The sequence below is a fragment of the Macaca thibetana genome, chromosome 2 (genome assembly GCF_024542745.1).
Source record: "Macaca thibetana thibetana isolate TM-01 chromosome 2, ASM2454274v1, whole genome shotgun sequence".
Lineage (NCBI taxonomy): Eukaryota > Metazoa > Chordata > Mammalia > Primates > Cercopithecidae > Macaca > Macaca thibetana.
Window position 1 is genome coordinate 151,828,731 of NC_065579.1, and position 20,584 is coordinate 151,849,314.

The window sequence follows — 20,584 nt, forward strand, 5'->3', positions numbered from 1 at the left end:
AAGAATTTATCCATGTAATCAAAAACCACCTGTATCCCCAAAACTATTGAAATAATAATAATAATAAATTGCAAAGGAAAATAAAGTTCAAACTTTAAAGAATTTAAAAATTTTAAAAAGAACCAAATAGACATTTTAGAACTTACATATATATATCTAAAATAAAACATTCACTGGATGGGCTCAATAGCATAGTGGGCAGAGAAAAGACTCAGTGAACTTGAAGGTAGGTCAAGATAAATTATCCAATCTGAAGAACAAGAGAGAAAAGAGACGTGCAGGGTTGCAGGGGGGCGGTAGGCATGGGGAGAACAGCTCTGCAGAGACCTTGGAACACTGTCAAAAGGCTTAGCACCACAGTATTGGAAAACAGAAGGAGATATGAAATAGATCAGTGCACAAAAAAGCACTTAAAGAGATAACTTAAAATTTTCCAAATTTGGTGAAAGACATACATTTTTCTATTAAAGAAGCCTCGGTGAAATTCAAACAGGATCAACTCAAATATGGCAACAACAAATTTGACAGAGGTGAAACATTTGGTTAGCGTTGTCTCTCTAATTTGTCTATTTTGGAAAATACATGTCACATTCTCCTCAGGAAATGGTAGTCTTGTCATTACTTAAAACCCATTGTACAGATTATATAACTTGGCCTGCCTTCCCTTCTGCTTCAGATGATGTAAACATGACCAGTGTCTTACACGCTCAGGCATATGAAACATAACTTAGTATCATTTGTCACTCATTGTTTTTTCTTTCATAAAAATTATCACTACAATCTTTTACCTGTCAATGAACAGTTACTTAGCAACTACAAATCACTTTTCAATTTAGAAGCTTTACTGAACCTTGTGTATCTTCAGCCTTGGAAATTTTGTCACTGATGAGATTTCCATTAGCCCTTCTGGCAAATTCATCTGAAAATGCCTGAAATATAAATATAGCGTTGATCATTACACTCCTCTGTAGACGAATAAATTGGAATCATCAGGGTGTTTGGTCCTGCATGCATACATACATATGTGGGAGATAACCATTATCAAACAGTATTATTTAATTTCATTGCAGATCTTGAAAGTTATGAAAACAACACATGATTCTGTTTCTATAAATGTGTCTAATGAAAATAAAGATGTGGACAAAGATATAAATACAAGGATATTCACTACAGTGCTATTCATAATAGAGAAAAAACAGTTAAAAATTCAACAGGGAAAAAGTTAAATAAATGTTGCTGTATCCATGTGTTGGATTATTTAGCAGCCATTAAAAATTGATTTTTGAAGAATTTTTTATTTTTTAATAAATGAGATCTCGCTGTGATGCCCAGGTTGGAGTGTCACCCAGGCTGAAGTGCTAGAGGCATTCATTGCAGCCTCGACCTCCTGGGCTTAAGTAGTTCTCCCACCTCAGCCTCCCAAGTAGTTGGGACTATAAGCATATGGCACCACACCCAGCTAAGTTTTTTTTGGTTGTTTGTTTTGTTTTGTTTTGTTTTGTAGAAACAGGATCTCCCTATGTTGCTCAAGCTCATCTTGAACTTCTGGCCTCAAGTGATCCTCCTGCCTTGGCCTCCCAAAGTGCAGGGATTAAAGGTGTGGGCCACTGTGCCCAGCCTCAAAGATTTAATGAAATAGAAAATAAAAGTGAAGGATATTAAATAAAATAATATATAATCACAATCTTTTATTTATTTATTTATTTATTTATTTATTTAAGATGGAGTCTCATTCTGTCACCCAGGCTGGAGTGTAGTGGCACAATCTTGGCTCTTTGCAACCTCCACCTCCCAGGTTCAAGTGATTCTCCTGCCTCAGCCTACTTGGGAGGCCACCACACCCAGCTAATTTTTGTATTTTTAGTAGAGACAGGGTTTCACCATGTTAGCCAGGCTGGTGTCCTGACCTCAGGTGATCTGCCTGCCTTGGCCTCCCAAGGTGCTGGGATTACAGGCATGAGCTACCGCTCCCAGCCAATCCCACTTTTAAAAGTACATATGTAAAAAAGCAGGCTGGAATAAAATCCAACTAAAGAATTTATGCATTTTTGCATTGTTCAAAGTTTCTACAATGAACATGAATTACCATAATAGTCAGTCAAAGCAAATAACTTGCCTATTGTAAGAACTACAATGTTAAGAGAATGACCATCACAAGGTCCCAAACACTTCCATTTTTAATTTCCTGTTTATACCAAAAGAGGAGGGGCTGGGGAGTCATGATTTTTGGAGCAAGTAGCTGGTGTATGTATTCTAGTGTTAATAAACCTGTGAATTTCTTTCTTTTTTTTTTTTTTTTTTTTGCCTGTTGGTGACCCTCCAAAATCATCATTTTCTTCCTCCTTGTAAACAAGCAACAGATAATTTTGTTGGAAAAAAAAAATCAAGTAACATCTTGGCTAAAGACAGATGCAATAATGGGAGAAGGTCTCAGAGAGAGGGTAGAACAAAGATCTCAGACTCACAGGCCTCCAGGAGCCAGGTAGGTAAGGCACATGGGTAAAGGTAGACTGATTTGACTGTGGAGAACTAGAGAACACCTGCCACTCAGACATGGAAAACTTCCTGTTCCAAGCAGGAAGCCATGTTTAATGTGCCAGAAGTTTTTAAGTTTTAGGTCATAGTGGATATCTAGAGTTTTATGTGAAATTTTTGATTTTTAAATGTTAGCAACTGATTGAATTTTTTTAAATAATCTAAATAAAGCACATCTGAGGCCATGTTCAAATCACGGGACTGCGGCTTTCTCTGTGACAGTCTCCATCTATAAACATCTCAATAGGCTTTGCTGATTTTTTTTGTGTGTGTGTGCAAATGTAACCAAAGTTTAACTGTCTTTAAGAGTCTAAAGAGAAAAAGTGTAACAGACACACACAGAGAATTTCAGATGGTACTAAAGGTATCTATATAGACTAATTCTTTTTACAGAGTATTTGCAAAATACTCAGTCTTTAGGAAAGAAAATGAATGCTGAGGTTGTATGAAAAAGAGTGGTATTTGAAGGTTCAGGTCTGTGTCACAGGACTCATGCTGTATTCAATCACCTGTTCATTCAAAAACAGCACTTCATGCCTCTCATTTAGTTCATTTTGTGTATATAAATCTTAGCTCTAAAGTAATTGTGATTTATAGGAGGGAAAGTATGTGCCATTCCTACTCGTCCTGTTCCACGATCCACATCACCTTGCACAATGCAAGTCATAGGGAGATTATTTTAAAAGCTTCTGTTGCACAGAAGAGTAACTAATTATACAGGACAAGTAAATGGAACACATATTTTACTCAGGTGGTTGGTTGCCTGATTAGAATTTAGGTTAGATTTACTTGCTTCCAACGAACTTAAAGGTAGTATCTAGCGTCACAGAAAAATTAAGTGTTACCTAAAAATTCAGATGGTCCAATGATCCACAGATATCTCTTGGGTTGCTGATTTTAATCTATTTGATCAATTTTTGTAATATCATGGGAATTTTTCAAACATTGAATGTCATCTATTTTATTTGATTAAGTAAACACTTGGACTGCAGGGATAATGGCTTAAATGCCTGCTGTGCTGCCATAATGCTGAGTCCAATGGCTCTCCCACAGCTGATGCTCAGTAAATGTAGCTGAATGATGAACTCATGACTGATGATGGTTCTGGTGTTTCTGGTCCCAACTCTCCTATCCACATGGGAATGTGCTAATCCATTCTAACCACATCTTCTGACGTCTTCCTAGTGATAAGGCCACACTGTGCTTTTATGCTCTGCATTAAAATTTTTCTATGTCCCTATGGAGGGAAATCCTATAGTCAACTCCATTGCAATATGTGGGCCTTATTTGGATTCTGCTTCAAACACAAAGCTGTAAAAACAAAACGCTTATGAGATAGTTGGAAATTTGAGAATTGATTTGATAATTGGTTAAATAAAGGAATTATTGTCCATTTATTTTAGATGTGATGCAGTATTGTGGTTATTTTTTTAAAAAGAAATGTTATTGTTTAAAATAAATATTGAATTGTTTATGGATAAAATGATATGTCTGGGATTTGCTTCAAAATAATATAGAAGGAAGGGAAATAAATGGAGCTACAGATGAAACATACTGGCCATAGGTTGATAACTGTTGAAGTTCAGTGATAGGTACAACGGACTTCATTATACTATTATGTCTACATTTGGATATGTTTGAAATTTTCCTGAATAGGAAGTTAAACTTTTCCTACATCTGTAACTTGTCTTAAAATTTGTCATGCTACAACTACAAGTGTAAACTACTTCCTTACTTTCCTGTATGGGGAAATGAATGCAAAAAGCATCCTGTCAGAACAAAAAGACATTTGAAAAAACATTAGGTCTCAGTTACAAAATAATCAGAAATGAGTGGCACTGTACCTTAATATTTTCATGATCACTTGGGTGCAGCAGAAAGTGAACCTCTTGTAAAGTTTTCAGCTGATTCTTGCTACTAAATTTGAACACCTCTGAAATGATTAATTCAGCAAATATGGTTTTAGGAAATCCCAAGTTTCCTGTTCCTATTGCTGGAAATGCAATTGATTTTAAGGACAAGCTGTCAGTGATCTCCATACATTCTCTGATTATGTCTTCCATGATCTGAAACGCACAAAGCATATCCTTATACATCTTGTCTAGAAATGGGAGTTAGAATAAAAAGGACAAGAATTTAGCAACCTTGTGACCTCGAATACTCCTTTTTGCTTTCAACAGTGATTAAGGGCAATCAGAAGAGGAAAGAAAAATACAGGAGAAAGAAAGGAAAAGGAAAAGAGAATGCGAGAGACTTAAACACATTCACAATGAAGGAAAGAAGCAACGCAACTACTGTTCTTTTCCTTCATTCTCTTCCATTCTTCACACCCTTCTCTGGCTTTCTTCACTAAGCAAGTAATAATATTATGTTCAGTAACCCTTCCCTGAGCTCCAATAATTATTGAGCACAATAATTCATTTATATTATTAACTAGTAATCAGGAAAAGTCAGCTACAGCTGAAAGAAATGGCCACATGATGGAATCTGCCAAAAGCGTGATTATTGTGGAAGAGAAACAGACAAGGCCCAATCTATGTCCAATCAATATGCTACTAAAAGGAGAACCCAAAGGGCTACCCGACTTCCTGGAGAATTCAAAACCAGGGCCAACCTTGAGTGAAGATGTGCTACCATTTCTCCACTCCGGAGCTACCACGTGAAGCACATAGCGACAGTCCAGATTCCAGCTGTTGGTTTTGAGCACTGTGCCCACGCTGACAGTCATCCCTTGTCCAACTGTGTCCAATTCCTCCTGGAGCGCTGGTCCAGCTTTTTCCAAGAGGGCCTTAGAAAGAGGCCCCCTACTAAGCTCAAGATCAGAGGGAACGGAGTTGACAACAACATCCGTCTGAAAGACAAAACCAAAAATTTGTTTCCAATTTTAACAAAAAGCATTCATCAATGATTACTATATTTGAGCCACTGGGCTTGGCACAATGGGAGACAACTAAGATGATTAAGGTTTCAGTGATTTAAATATCAACACAAGACAAAGTGTTACTAAATACTTATTTAAGTGGCACTTAGGAACAAAAGAGAGCAGTCAAAAAGCAATCTATGAATGGTATGGCATCACTGGAGGAGTCCAGAGAAAGCTGTTTCAGTAACTAGTGAAGACACCATGAGCAATGTGGGCTTTGAGAAATGGGAAGAATTTCAGCAGGCAGAGCGAGACAGAGAGCAGCATGAACATAGGCATGGTGGGTTGTGAGCTGTGAACAAATTAATTTGATCTGAGAGAGCTTCTGCAGCAAAATGGTACACTCCAGGCTAGAAATGTTACACTGGGGGTAGACTGGGGGGCCCACCTCGAGTGCCAAGACATCTGGACTGCCTGACAGGCAGGGATCAGCCCTGGAAGCTTTTTCATCAGTGAATGTGAGCAGATTAGAGAGGTCAAGAGAACAGAAAGAGGGAATGTAGCCAAGTGATTTTCAAAGCTGGCCTGCCTGGGTCACTAAGGAGTAATGCAGAGCAGTTATAGCAGTCACGGAAGCTACGCATCTATGGGAGTGAAAGGAAAGCAAAGTATGACTTTTTTTAAGAGAGAAGGTCTTGCTCTGTCACCCAGGCTGGAGGGCAGTGGCATGATCATAGTTCACTGCAGCCTTAAACTCCTAGGGTTCAAGTGATCCTCCCACCTCAGCATTCCAAGTAGTTAGGACTACAGGTATGAGCCACCATGCCTAGTTGGGAAAGAATGTCGTGACATTTGGTGTCAAAAGGGACAAGGAATGAAATTCATTCCCATTACTGATGCTTGGTCAAAAGAGTTGATTTTTTAAAATGAGACACAAAATTATTTTTAACATTTTGAAATAGTGCAATGGTTAAGAGCCTGAACAAATTCCAATCCTGGCTCTACCATTTGCTAGTTGGGGGATGTGGGCAAATTACTTAACCCCTTTAAGTCTCACTCTCTCGTCTGTGAAGTGAGAAGAATAATAGTCCTAGAATCTGCCGCATGGCAGTGAATGAGAAAATGCATGTCAAAAACAGCACAGTGTTGGCTGGGCATGATAGCTTACGCCTCTAATCCCAGCACTTTGGGAGGCCGAGGCAGGCTGATCACCTGAGGTCAGGAGTTAGATATCAGCCTGGCCAACAAGGAGAAACCCCATCCCTACTAAAAATACAAAAATTAGCTGGGTGTGGTGGCGGGCGCCTGTAGTCCCAGCTACTCGGGAGGCTGAGGCAGGAGAGTCACTTGAACCCAGGAGGCAGATGTTGCAGTGAGTTGAGATTGCGCCACTGCACTCCAGCCTAGGTGACACGGCAAGATTCTGTCTCAAAATAAATAAATAAACAAATAAACAAGAACAACAAAAAAAACCAGCACAAGGCTTGGCACATAGTAACAACCAATATTAGCTATGGTTTTTGTAGTTATTACTTAAGCTTACTACAAGTAAAAATCTGTTTTAAATCTTCCAGTTCAGCACTTTAAAACAAAAAATATTTTATACAAAGTAACAACTCAAAAAAGAAAGATGGCACATAGAAGAAAGTATTTGAAAATCATATATCTGATAAGGGACTTATATCCAAAATAGAGAAAAAATACTTAATAATAAAAAGACAAATAACCCAAATGAAAAAGAGAAAATATAAGCCAGGTACTTTGGCTCACACCTGTAATCCCAGCACTTCAGGAGGTCAAGGAGGGAGAATCACTTGAGGACAGAAGTTCAATGTTACAGCAAGACATGATCGTGCCACTGTCCTCTAGCTTGGGTGACGGAGCAAGACCCTGTCTCTAAAAATAATTAACTAACTAATTACAAGTAGGCAAAGGATCCACGTGGACATTTCTCTAAGGAAGATACACACATTGTCAAAAAGTACATGAAAAGATGCTCAACATCATTAGTCATTATGGAAATTCAAATCAAAACCATAGTGAGGGTCGGGCGCGGTGGCTCAAGCCTGTAATCCCAGCACTTTGGGAGGCCGAGACGGGCGGATCACAAGGTCAGAAGATCGAGACCATCCTGGCTAATATGGTGAAACCCTGTCTCTACTAAAAAATGCAAAAAGCTAGCCCGGCGAGGTGGTGGGCGCCTGTAGTCCCAGCTACTCGGGAGGCTGAGGCAGGAGAATGGCGTAAGCCCGGGAGGCAGAGCTTGCAGTGAGCTGAGATCTGGCCACTGCACTCCAGCCTGGGTGACAGAGCGAGACTCCGTCTCAAAAAAAAAAAAAAAAAAAAAAAAAAACCATAGTGAGATGTGACTTCGCACTCACTAGGATGGCTATAATCAGAAAGAAGATACTAACAAGTGTCAACAAGGAGGTGGAGAAATTGGAACTGTCAATGTTGCTGACAGGAATGTAAAATGGTGCAGCTGCTTTGGGAAATGATGTAGCAGTTCCTCAGATGGTCAAACACAGAGTTACCACATGACCCAGCCATTCCACTCCTAGGTATATACCCAAGAGAACTGAAAACATATGTTCATACAAAAACTGGTATACAAATGTTCATAGCAGAATTATTCATGGAAGTCAAACAGTGGAAACAATCCAAATGTTCATCAACTGAAGAATGGATAAATAAAATGTGGTCTATCCATACAATGGAGTATTATTCAGCCATAAAAAGGAAGTAAGTTCTGATACATGGTACAACATCGATGAACCTTGAAAACATTCTGCTAAATGAAAGAAGTCAGTCAGACAACTACAAATTGTATGATTCCATTTATATTAAATTTCCAGAATAAGTGAATCTATAGAAACAGGAAGTAGATTAGCGGCTGCCTAGGGCTGGGGAGGTGGGTGGACGGAATGGGGAGTGACTGCTAATGGGCACAGGGTTTCTTTCTGGAATGATGAGAATGTTCTAAAATTAGATTGTGGTAATGATTGCATACTTCAGTGAACATACTAAAAACCACTGAATTGCACATTGTAAACAGGTATGGTATGTGAATTATATCTCAACAAAGCTGTTTAAACAAAAAGGAAGGTGATTGAGTGTGACTGTTAATCAATTTTCAGCTTTTCTCAAGACAGTTGTGATGTAGAAATATGCTGAAACAGCAAATACATTCAGGTTAATATAGTTTCAATTGTGTCATCCTTTAGCACATTACATTGGACACTGGATGTATGCTTAGATATACTTTTTCTTTTAAACAATTCAAAGCAAAACATTTGGCAAGTTTATTAAATTTTGTTCATTTCACTTAATATCATGTAAAGCACATATTCAACTGTATTTTGTTTAAAGATGATGAAGATAAGTAACACCCAGTGCTAGTAATTTAGGACTTTGGTCTTGGTCTTTGAATAAAACACTCAGACTTGATGAAACTTTCATTGTATTGTGATGTCTGTTTTCTTTTATGTATATTGTGCTAATTGATCTTCCTTTTAAAAAGTGGGGCAAAAAAGAGCCCAGCAGCATTCTTGGGTGGCAGGAACGGCATTCACCCAGCTCTGGGTCCCAGGGTCCCTCTGGCAGCCCCGAGCACATTCACTCCACGCCAGCAGAGGAAGGTTGAGGCAAATATCCACTGGAAGACACAACTATGGCCATGCCAGTTAAGACAGTAAGGAAAAATGTTTCTGTTGGTTGGGAAATAAGTGCTGCCCGGCATCTGCCCTCACTGCTCCCACCATCTCCACCCTGACTCCCCTGCCAGGACTCCCCCAAATCTTCCAATTAAAGAAGTAGTGCCTGGCACAGTAGGAGGCTTCAGACCCTGGGCAGATGGCTGCTGTTCTGATTAGTTAGACCCTATGTTGCTAAATACGGTGGTTCATGCCTGTAATCCCAGCACTTTGGGAAGTTGAGGCGGGCGGATCACCTGAGGTCAGGAGTTGAAGACCAGCCTGGACAACATGGTGAAACCCCATCTCTACTAAAAAAAAAAAAAAAAAAAAATTAGCCAGACACGGTGGCACGTGCCTGTAGTCCCAGCTACTAGGGAGGCTGAGGTGGGAGAATCACTTAAACCCGGGAGGTGGAGGTTGCAGTGAGCCGAGATGGTGCCACTGCACTCCAGTCTGGGTGACAGAGTGAAATCCTGCCTGAAAAAAAATTAAAAATAAAAATAGGCCGGGCGCGGTGGCTCAAGCCTGTAATCCCAGCACTTTGGGAGGCCGAGACGGGCGGATCACGAGGTCAGGAGATCGAAACCATCCTGGCTAACACGGTGAAACCCCGTCTCTATTAAGAAATACAAAAAACTAGCTGGGCGAGGTGGCGGGCGCCTGTAGTCCCAGCTACTCGGGAGGCTGAGGCCGGAGAATGGCGTGAACCCGGGAGGCGGAGCTTGCAGTGAGCTGAGATCCGGCCACTGCACTCCAGCCTGGGCGACAGAGCGAGACTCCGTCTCAAAAAAAAAAATAAATAAATAAAATAAAATAAAATAAAATAAATAAAAATAAACATTTTAGCCCCCCCGCCGCCGCCATGCCCCTGCAGCCTACAAGAATTGTCCCTACATACTGCCTGGCACCTGTAACTTCCTCAGGTCCACTTTTCACTTCCTCACTGGTGTTGGGTGCTGATGGTCCCTCAGACTCTGGCCCTAAGCTCACTCTTGCTCAGCATCATTGACAAGATTCCTGTCTTCTGCATACCCTATGCTCTGATTGTTCTGTATCTGCTGTCAGTAAATTAGGAAATTAGTCTTAGATTTACCAAAACACGGCAGGCGTAAAGTATAGAGAACTGTCTAAATGTGTGATATTATGGATTTCTACATCTACTGGAAACCTAGAAATCTGACCTCTATACACTTTCAGTTCTCACAAATAATTGGCTGATCTCAATTAGTAAATGATTTGGTAAGGAGCCCAGTTATCTAAGGAAAATTGTTAAAAGGTGGGCGTGGAGGGCATGGGATTCTCTCCCTTGATTCTCCCCTTGGTCCTTATCTTTCTTCAGCCCCGCATGAGACAGTCGCTGACTAAGTGGAGTCACAGTGCCCTGGTGGTGTTCTGTAAAGGCAACACTCACCTTAGCATTCTGCACGCCTTCTTTCACCAGCAGCATCTGCAGGCCTCCCGGGGACACCAGACTTCCTTGTTTCCATGATGTTTTCCCAGGCCCTGCTGCTGCTGGTAAACTGGGCGGGGCAGCTGTATCTGGCAGGGTGGCTTTAAATACAGTTTTCACAGCTTCTGCAAAGGCCTCAACGGTCTTCTCAGATACATCAACAAGGTAGATTTCTTTCAAGTAGTGTCCATCCTTCTTGCGTTGGAAGTTTTCCTTGATGGCAGAAACAATGGTCTCCACGCATCGGCCTAAGGGAAAGCCAAAGACTCCAGAACTAATAGCTGGGATGGCTATGGATCGGTACTTGTATTTTTCGGCTAGACAGAGACTTAGTTGCACAGCTCTCCTTAATAGGTATACACACCTCGGGGCCTCACATCCGTTCCAGCGGGGCCCCACTGCATGGATCACGTGGTGGTAGGGCAGCTTTCCTGCCTTGGAGATGGTGGCATTGCCCGGTAGAAGTCTGCCCTCTCTCTTCACTATCTGGTCACAGTCGGCCTGGAGCTCAGGGCCAGCTGCTTTTGAGAGCGCAGCAGCCAGGCCACCATAATGCTTAAGGTCCTCATTAGATGCATTTACCACCACATCGACAGGAAGCTGTGCCAAGTCACCCTGCTGCACAATGAGCACAACGCCGGGGGCCAAGGCCGTCCGAGAGAAGCACTTCTGCCCAGAGGGGCTGCCTCCTTCCTTCACTTCTTCATTCTCCTGTAGTTCAATGTAACAACCAAACAACCGTTTGATCTCACGTTGATAAAACCATGCTTTATCCCGGAAGAACATCTTGGCTCCTGGCTTATCAATATGGACACTTTTAACACAGACTGAATCCCGGGCTTGCTTGACGATGTCCATTGCCTTCAGTACTTCGGTCTTTGAGCCAGTTAGTAAAATGCCTTTTTGTTTGTTCTCAGGATTGAAACTTACCTGCACATTTGTCCTCTTTATCTTTGGCAAGAATAGCTTCTTTTCTGTCTTTAAATAGTCAATAACTAAGGAAGGCTTTACTTCAACCAGTCTCTCTATTTTCATGTTTTGTTCAATGAAGTTAAAAAGCAATGCATAGGTTTCATTTACTTTCTTTACACAGCCTGTAATGATGACTTCAGCTGTGGTTTCTGAAGATAACTCATTGATGATTACAGTGTTTGGGGAGAAATTTTGTTTCTTACGCAAATTATGAGTGAGCCCTTTCCAGTTCTTGCCATTAAGAACTTCTTTGTTCTCAACTTCAATGCGTTTATAATCTAAGGCACTGAGCATTTGCTTTTCAGCTTCTAACAGGGCTTCAGAAGAACAGCTGGTTAAGAGAACAGTTGTACCCTCTAGCTCATAAAGTGCAAGAATTTCCTGTGCTATGAAAAGACACTTAGAGAATTCTTTCCAGTTTACCTGTTGCAAAAACTGAAAAATCTCAGGAGAAACCTGAATGTTTTTCTGCGCCATGGTGTACACCTTTTCCTGGATTGCACACTTGACTTTATACACATCTACACTAGGTCCTTTCAAGCACAAGTGCTGAGTGACTCCATCATAACAAATCTCTATCTCTGGGCACTCTGTGTGTAAGTGGTCCAGTAGACTGCTGTGACACAAAAGAAAATACCTGCCTGGAGAAATGACCATTTTTTCCTTCAAACTCTGCTCTTCCCTTTTAATTTTTTGAGTAGTGCTTTCTATTAACTCCTTGACTTGTACCTCAATGCTTTGGACATCCTCTGATTTCCCTGCTAAGATTATCATTTCCTTAAGTGTATCAAACTCAATCAAAATCCTGTCATCTTTCACATCATTTTTTATGGTGTCCCACATTGTTGGATCCACTTTAATTGGGGTGACTTTATATTTAGACCTGATGCTAGAGAGTGCCGTGGAAGTATCTGCCTGCCAGGTCTTGATTCTCGGTCTTCCTTCATTGACTAAGGTGGCTGCTGGTCTGATGGTAACTTTACCACTGAGTTGGGACCACGTGAGCTCACAGTGACAACGCCTCATTTCATCGTTTATCTCCTCAATCAGGTGATTCTTTTTCTGTAAGAACTTCCATAAGGGAAGATCTAGTGACTCTTCAAATGGTGCTGGAAGCTTGATCAGAGGCTTCTCCTTTCCATACAAGGCTGTGCCCAGTGAGGCATAGTACGGGAACACAGAAAGCGGCATTTTATTGAAGTCGAGTTTTGTGGCCATGATGGTGTCTAACACTTAAAAGGAAAGAAATAAAATAACGTAAGCCCAGGATGATATATGGCAACTAAAAACAAAACAAAATTTTCCTATTTTAGAGAAAAAAAAATCTAATGTTGGTAGAATTGTGATGTTACAGCATATTAAAAAGCAGCACTACTCTCAAAGTGCTCTAATATAAACTGATATGGGTTAGCAGTGCACAGGTGCACAGGTATCCCTTATTGAATGGAATAATTACTTTCTAGCCAAGATCCATCTATGCTGAAATCCTGTTAATTAAATTCCGTTTACTGTTTTCCTGATATTACTGATATATCACCATCATGTTAAGAAATACATGAGTTTGGTCACAAGCGTGAGAGTAATGTTTGCCCTAGTATAAAAAATATTTTGGTGCTCAAAGTGAAGCTCACCTTAGTATTATGCTATTTGGTCTTCCTGTACAGTCCTATAATTTTAGGCTTCAAAATTGAGTTAGATTAACATTAATACCTTGAAAAGGAGGAGCATAATAATAAATTATTATAGCTTAGCATGTGTCACACACTATTCTGAGTGCTTTACATATATTTAATTCATTTCATCCTCACAACAACCATTTGAGGTAGAGACATTATTATTATCATCCCTACTTACAAATGATAAAACTGAGGCTAGGAAAGGTTAGATAACTTGGATAGGGTTACATAGACTGCAGATAACTCAGCTAAGATTCAGTGTTTGTCCAACCCCAAAGCCCATCCTCTTGCCCCTCTACCAAACCCAAGTCATCATCACGGTCCTCTGAGAGCCCAGCCCCACAGACTATGATTCAGTAAGACCCACACCTCCTCCTGGCCCTGCTGCAATCTCCTTTTTCCACTTCACTGGAATACTCCCATGGATGTGTTTGCATGTGTGTGCATGCGCATGCTCTTCTCTTCCAAGCCCCTCCTCATTTTGTGTAAGTTATTAGGCAGAGCATCTACAGAAAGGGAATCAGAATGTGCTCCAATAACAACTTGGGTTAAAAGAGCAACCTTTGTGGAACGCTGTTAAAGTAACTTCACCTTGTGTGTGATGGGGTCCTAGAGCTGGTATCGAGCATGATGGAAAGACAGTGGCCTTCAGAGGCCCAAACATACAGCTTCAACTTCCCAACGTGGCCCTGTGGCAGCCCTAAGCCTAGGCAGTATTTATGATTACCAACATACTGAGCACTGTCAGGCACCAAGCACTTTGCTGGTATTATTTCATTTCAACCTCACAGCACTCCTCTAAGGTAAGCAGTAATGTGAGTCCCATTTTACAGATAAGAGCACAGAGGCTTAGGTGGGTTAAAGTAACTTGGCCAAGATTACAAAGCTAGTAAGCACCAAAGCCAGGAATCAAATTCAGGTCTGTTTGACCCAAGAACCATGGCAGATGTCATCTTAATATGCCTTCAAGTCTCCATCCTGTTTTGCCTGTAAGGACAAAGTTTATCTAACCGTGCAGATTATTAATGGGATTGTGAGATACTGTAGCAGAAAAAACAGCCAAAGATCTTACAGACATAGGTGTTCAATGAAAATTCTCTTCCTTAAAAATTAAATCAGATTTTGTGAAGTTGAACCAAATAATTTTAGAGTAAAATGCCTAATTTTTTCCTCTCAAGAAATCTACATAAAACACAATATTGTGCAACAAATTCTCTTTTAAACCAAGCTCTATCTACCATCTGCCTCATTATTGGCAACCCATTGTGAATGGTGAACTATCCTATAAGAAAAATTAACGTTATAGGTGAACAGGAGATTTGGAAAAAGGAGAGAAGTTAGGGTATATGTTATGGGATCAGAATACCCAAGTTCAAATCCTGACTGTGTCACTTATAGCTGCGTAATCTTGGGCAAGTTATTGGACCTTTCTGTGCTTCAGTTTCCTCATGTGTAAAACAGGGATTATAACAATCAAGATGCCCATAAGACAGACTGTCTGAGTGCACTTGGTAACACCCTGCGAAGCTATGCAAATGTAAGTTATAATTAAAAGAATGAGAAGCTAAGCTGGATGCAGTGACTCACGCCTATAATCTCAGCAATTTAGGAGGCAAAGGAGGGAGTATTGCTTGAGCCCAGGAGTTCAAGACCAGCCTGGGAAACATGGTGAAATCCAATCTCTGCTAAAAATACAATATATTAGCTGGATATGGTAGCATGCACCTGTAGTCCCAGCTACTCTGGAGGCTGAGGTGGAAGGATCACCTGAGCCTGGGGAGGTTGAGGCTGCAGTGAGCCATGATCATGCCACTGTACTCCAGCCTGAGCGACAGTGAGACCTTGTCTCAAAATAAATAAATAATAAAATGAAAATTAAAAAATAATAAGAAGGAGAAGCTAGAGAACAAAAAAGAAAGTCAGTATATCACAGATTGTGGAGGACAGAGAATGAGTGGGTTTGGAGGAGGAGGTGTGGTCAAAAAAGTTAGATGGTACAAAGGGATCAGGGAGGAAGGGAACCTTTGAGAGGGCCCCATAGAGTTTACATGAATAGCTCTGGGAGAAAATAAACCTTCATTAAATAGTACTTAACATTAGTTGTGTATGTGCAGAATAGCCCTTCTGAGGAGAAACCCAACAGCCCCATGCCCTCAAGATGTTTGAAAACCCTGAAACTGTCAACTCTCACCACAAACTGGGAAGTTAATTTCTAGGGTAGAGGATTTTATGTACCCCTCTCTTTCTCCGGGCCCAAGACCAGGCAGAGGGAGATTTGAATATGTGACAGAAGCTCCTCTTTGTCCCTTTGCCCAAGGAATAGTAGGTCTTTCATTCCATTTTAATTCAAACCATACTTTTACCCAGTTTTCCCAACTCATAAAAATTGAGTTGGGAAAAGGGAGGTTCCTTCAAGTACCCTGTTGGAACAATTTCTCTCAAGTGAGTGGCATACCACATTATCCTATGTCATGCCCCACCCTTATTAATCCCAGGCACAATTTTCCTTCTTTTCCTAAGAAGCCTGGCCCCCTAACTCCTTCTGCTCAGCCTTGACCTCTGAACACAAGTAGAACCTCCAAGCTGACCTTGTATATGCCTCAGAGAACTGGCAGTCTTTGTCACAAAACACTCACAAGTGTTTCTCTAAGGTTCAGCTGGACATGGTTTTCACAGGGTCACTCCAAACAATATTCCAGCAGGCATCCACTGGTCATGTGAAACCACTCCTGTCCATTTTTGAATGACGGTACAATAGGTGAAAGTAGTAGTGGTACTGTACAGGAACTCTATGAGTTGCTGAGTATTTCTTCACCTAACCTTGTTGTAATTAATTTGAGAGTTTCTATCAAGTGTGTGGCTAAAACACAGATCATCTCCTTTTTAATATAGTATTTCAAAGATCCCAAGAATGTATTTTTCAGTCCATCATAGGTAGAGACTCATGAAAGAATCTCCTTAAATCTTTCAAAAACTTGATGTTCCTTCTCTAAAGTCTGAATCACTGGCCTTATTAAGCATCATATCCCAGATGAACAGGATTATTTATTCAATTCCCAAAGAAATGCATAAATAAACAAATAAAACACATCAGAACTAAATTGATAACTGTTAAGCTCAGCTAAAACTGGCCTAGATTATGCCATGTATGACAGGTTAACAAATATTACCTTTTCTGTCAAAAAATTCAATCAGAGCTGAACTCTCTTCAGGAAAATATTCAACGTTGGCAACTCTTCCCCCTCCACTATAGGGATTTTCAAAGAAAAGTTTTAAACTGTAGTCATCAACACCAGGTGGCAGGTTTTCAACCCTGATTGTTTTTGTCACTTCCAGAAGTCTTGGAGAAAGCTGAAGTTGTTTAATTGAATGGTGCCTGGTACAATCATCAACAAATCTTACAGTATCTACAAACCAAAAAAAAAAAAGAAAGAAAATCAGTAAATTTTGATTGTATCTTTATGTTGTATAGAAGAAAATGTCTGGCTACTAATTGAGTTAAAAGGGAGAGCTAAGCACTCCATTTTTAGACACAAGATCTTAACACCTACATGAGAATTTACATACCTAAAACTCCCAGTCTCTGAGCGACACACATGCGAATGTCTTACCTCGATTGCTGCCACTGAGCTATGTCCCCACTTCCTGCCCCAGCCATCACAAACCCTCCTGAGGGCTTTCCCTACAAATCTCATTTCACCCCTTTCTCAAGCCCTTCAATGGCTCCCCATTACCTGCAGGTATGAGTGTTGACACTCCTCAGCCAGGTGTACAATGCCCTTAGCGATGTGACTCGAAACTAATTTCCAAGCATCACCTTTGGTTATTCCCTGCCATTCATTTTATTTTCCATGTTGCCACAAAGACTAGTCATTATTTTTGTAAACCCCCTTCTCCTTTAAAGGGTCTTTGGGTATACAATTTCCTGCATTTGGAATGCTCTTCTCCAATTTTTTATCTTGATCCTATTCATCTTTCAGGACTCAACTGTCTCTTTGATAATAAGTATTGGCCGGGTGTGGTGGCTCATGCCTGTAATCTAAGCACTCTGGGAAGCCAAGGCAGGCGGATCACCTGAGATCAGGAGTTCGAGAAAAGCCTGGTCAACAGAGTGAAACTCCGTGTCTACTAAAAATAAGAAAATTAGCTGGGCATGGTTGTGCATGCCTGTAGTCCCAGCTACTCGGGAAGTTGAGGCAGGAGAATCACTTGAACCCGGGAGGCAGAGGCTGTAGTGAGCTGAGATCATGCTACTGCACTGCATTCCAGCATGGGCGACAGAGCGAGACTGTCTTAAAATAATAATAATAATAATAATAATAAGAAGAAGAAGAAGAAGAAGAAGAAGAAGTATCGATGGTGGGCCCACGATGTGCCAGGCACTGTGCTAGGATCTGAGGATACAAAAATAAACATAACAAGTCTCTGCCAGTGCATCATCCATGAGGGAGCAAGTCTTGAGAGCAAATAAATTGCCTATTGTGGGATCAAATGAGGTGGGAAGACTAATACTGGGAATCAGACAATGATTCCCAGAGTAAGTGGCTCTGATCTGGGTTTTGAACAATGAAGAGGGGTTTACCAGATGGATAGGGAAACAGCTATGTCAAGCAGATGGAATATATTCTGGACATTATCAAATGGTACTACTGGAGTATAAACTTCACAGAAGCAAGACCAGGCCACCTTGTTTGAAAGGGGGTCCCTTTCCTCCCATTTCCCACAGCTTTCTGTTCACAGCTTAGAGAGACAGCTTCTTCTCTCGGACCTTCCTTATTTGTTTACATATGGGCTTCCTCCCTGACCCCAGGCTGTGAGTTTCTCAAGGGCAGGAACCTGATTATTCATCTCTGCCCACAGCACCTAGACCAGTGCCTAGCACATATTAGGCATTCAAGATTCTGATCAATGTACAAAAGCAAGTCCATTTAGTTTTCCCTTTGTAAGAAATAGTAATAAATTTGAAATAAGAATAGCTCCCTTTGAGTCCTTACTACGTCTCAGGTACTACGTTAAGTTGTTAGGTACTTTTATTTTCTTTTTCTTTTTTTCTTTTTCTTTTTTTTCAGACGCGGGCTCTCACTCTGTCACCCAGGCTGGAGTGCAATGGCATGATCTTGGCTCACTGCAACCTCTGCCTCCCAGGCTCAAGTGATTCTCCCACCTCAGCCTCCTGAGTAGTTGGGAGTACAGGTGCGCACCACCATGCCTGGCTAATTTTTGTATTTTTGTAGAGATGGAGTTTCACCATGTTGCCCAGGCTGCTCTCAAACTCCTGGACTCAGGCTATCATCCACCTTGGCCCCCCAAAGTGTTGGAACTACAGGCCGTGAGCCACTACACCTGGCCCTATGTTAAGAACTTTTCAAACATTATCTCATTCAATCTTTACAAAAACTATATTAGGTAGGTATTATTGTGACATTTTATAAATGAGAAAAGTGAGGCACAGACAGGATAATAACTTGGTCAACCTCATATAACTAGTTAAATGGCAGAGCTGGACTCCATGACCTGTGCTCTTAACCACTCCACTGCCATGGCCATGGAAGAGTGAAGGCTTGGAATTGGAAAATGTACTTGTTTTGGGTGGTGACAGCTCTCTTCCCAATCTCAGAGATTGTCTACAGAATCCTGACAATTACCTTAAAGAGCACCCATTTTCTGCATTACATGCACTTACTCGTACCTACATATGTGAACGACCGTAAAAGTGCTAAGGAAATATCTGGTAAAGTGGTAAGAGGACAGGTGTAGAGGTAGGCTGCCTGGGTTCAAACCCAGTTCATCCATGCATTCGCACCTTTGTGTTTTGTCTCCCCAGCTGTAACATGGAGATCAATAATAATAATCTCATAAGGTTTTAGAAAGGATAAACAAATTAATACATGTAAAGAGGCTGGCATAGCACGTGGCTTATAGTCAGCACTCTATGAGTATGTGTTATCATTACCTTCCACGAAGTCCAGTTTGGTAATACAAATATTTACTTCACCCACTGAGATAACACATGTGAAAAAGCCGACTCCTTTACTTGGAATCACTTGGATTTTAGATGTCTATTTTGCTGTGTTCACACGCTCTCTTACTCTCTCTGCCTGTCTCTCTCTTTCTCAGTCACACATACACACTTGGGTACTCCTGCAATAAAGTTAATTCTACTAAAAATACCAGAATTTGGTTTCAATATGAATATGCTTCTTTTTCAAAATTAAAAAAAAAAACTATATTAACTTGGAAACCTCTCTTAGTAGCTACTAGAAAGAGTCAAACTTTCAGAGATGTCCCACTAAGAGGTATCTCAAGTCCCATGATGTGGTGCAAAGAAGATAGACAGAGGAAGCGTCACTTCATCTTACCTATGTGCTTTTGAAAGGTAACAACAGCGACATCAAAATCTCTTATTACTTCCAGTTGAAAGTCATCACTGGACAGGCCACTGATGTTCTCCACTAACAAGGTAAGGATTATGTCAGTCACATTTGCCTTGAGGTTTTCAAATGCCACCAAAGAGGAAATATTTTCACATTCCTCTGGGATATCTTCAATGTTGTCTGATCCATCATCAAGAGGGAGTTTTGCTTCCAATTCTTCTGACACATCTGATTTTAGGAAGACAAAAGAGGTACAAGATGTTATAGTTATCTACTATGGTCTTAGCAAAGTAAGTTATCACAAGGCACTGCCCTCTTTCCTTGCCAATCTCTTGGCTAACTCACAGAAAAACAGACCTTGGATGGCTTTTTGCTTTATTTAAATAAAAGCAACATGTAACATGTAATTGCCTATTACTAAAGTTCATATTTTTAAATTTTCATGTCGAAAAATACATCTGCATTTTCAAGATTATAGGCATTATAGAGAATAAAAAGATTTTTATTTATTGCTGGTGGGTACACATATTAACCTCCGGAAATGAATTTTAAAAATTAGTATGCAATTATTAGTAATAAGAAAAAATATTCACACTACTTAGCTAAGTAAATAGTCATTTATAGAACAATTTACATTATAGGACTATTTTTATATGTGAATTTTATATTAAAATTATACATAATTGAGGTTTAATTTTATTATACCCTTTTCCGCCTGGCCTTTTTGAGGAAACTGCCTTATCCTTCCTAGCACTTAATATCTATTTCTAGCACAGCACCATACTAAAATTATTGAGCTAAGCTTCTCAAAAGCAAGATGCATGTTTATTCATCCTTGTATTGCTGGCATATGGTATATAACTGAGGCTCAGTAAATGTTTGCTGAATTGGAGATTTACTGCTTGGGTCACTGGAGGAAAGCAAGACTATCTGATGGTGCCCAAACATGGGTATCACCTAACACATTATACTCCGAAAAACAGTTAAGTTCCCATCACTGAAGAGAAAAAAGGATCCCT

General features: G+C 40.5%; 2 protein-coding genes across 2 annotated transcripts in view; one reads left to right on the forward strand and one right to left on the reverse strand.

Moving 5' to 3' along the window:
- The window catches only part of KPNA1 (karyopherin subunit alpha 1), a 335,799-nt gene that overhangs the window by 54,347 nt on the left and 260,868 nt on the right, over positions 1 to 20,584 (forward strand). The gene's annotated exons all lie outside the window — the stretch shown is intronic.
- Positions 1 to 20,584, reverse strand: part of PARP14 (poly(ADP-ribose) polymerase family member 14) — a 51,031-nt gene that overhangs the window by 21,069 nt on the left and 9,378 nt on the right. The window contains exons 4-9 of the mRNA XM_050781825.1: positions 19,551 to 19,793; positions 16,362 to 16,598; positions 10,505 to 12,747; positions 5,150 to 5,386; positions 4,380 to 4,601; positions 851 to 929 (exon numbers count right to left, since the gene is read on the reverse strand). Coding sequence (XP_050637782.1) covers positions 851 to 929; positions 4,380 to 4,601; positions 5,150 to 5,386; positions 10,505 to 12,747; positions 16,362 to 16,598; positions 19,551 to 19,793 — 3,261 coding nt within the window. The remainder of the gene's footprint in view (positions 1 to 850; positions 930 to 4,379; positions 4,602 to 5,149; positions 5,387 to 10,504; positions 12,748 to 16,361; positions 16,599 to 19,550; positions 19,794 to 20,584) is intronic.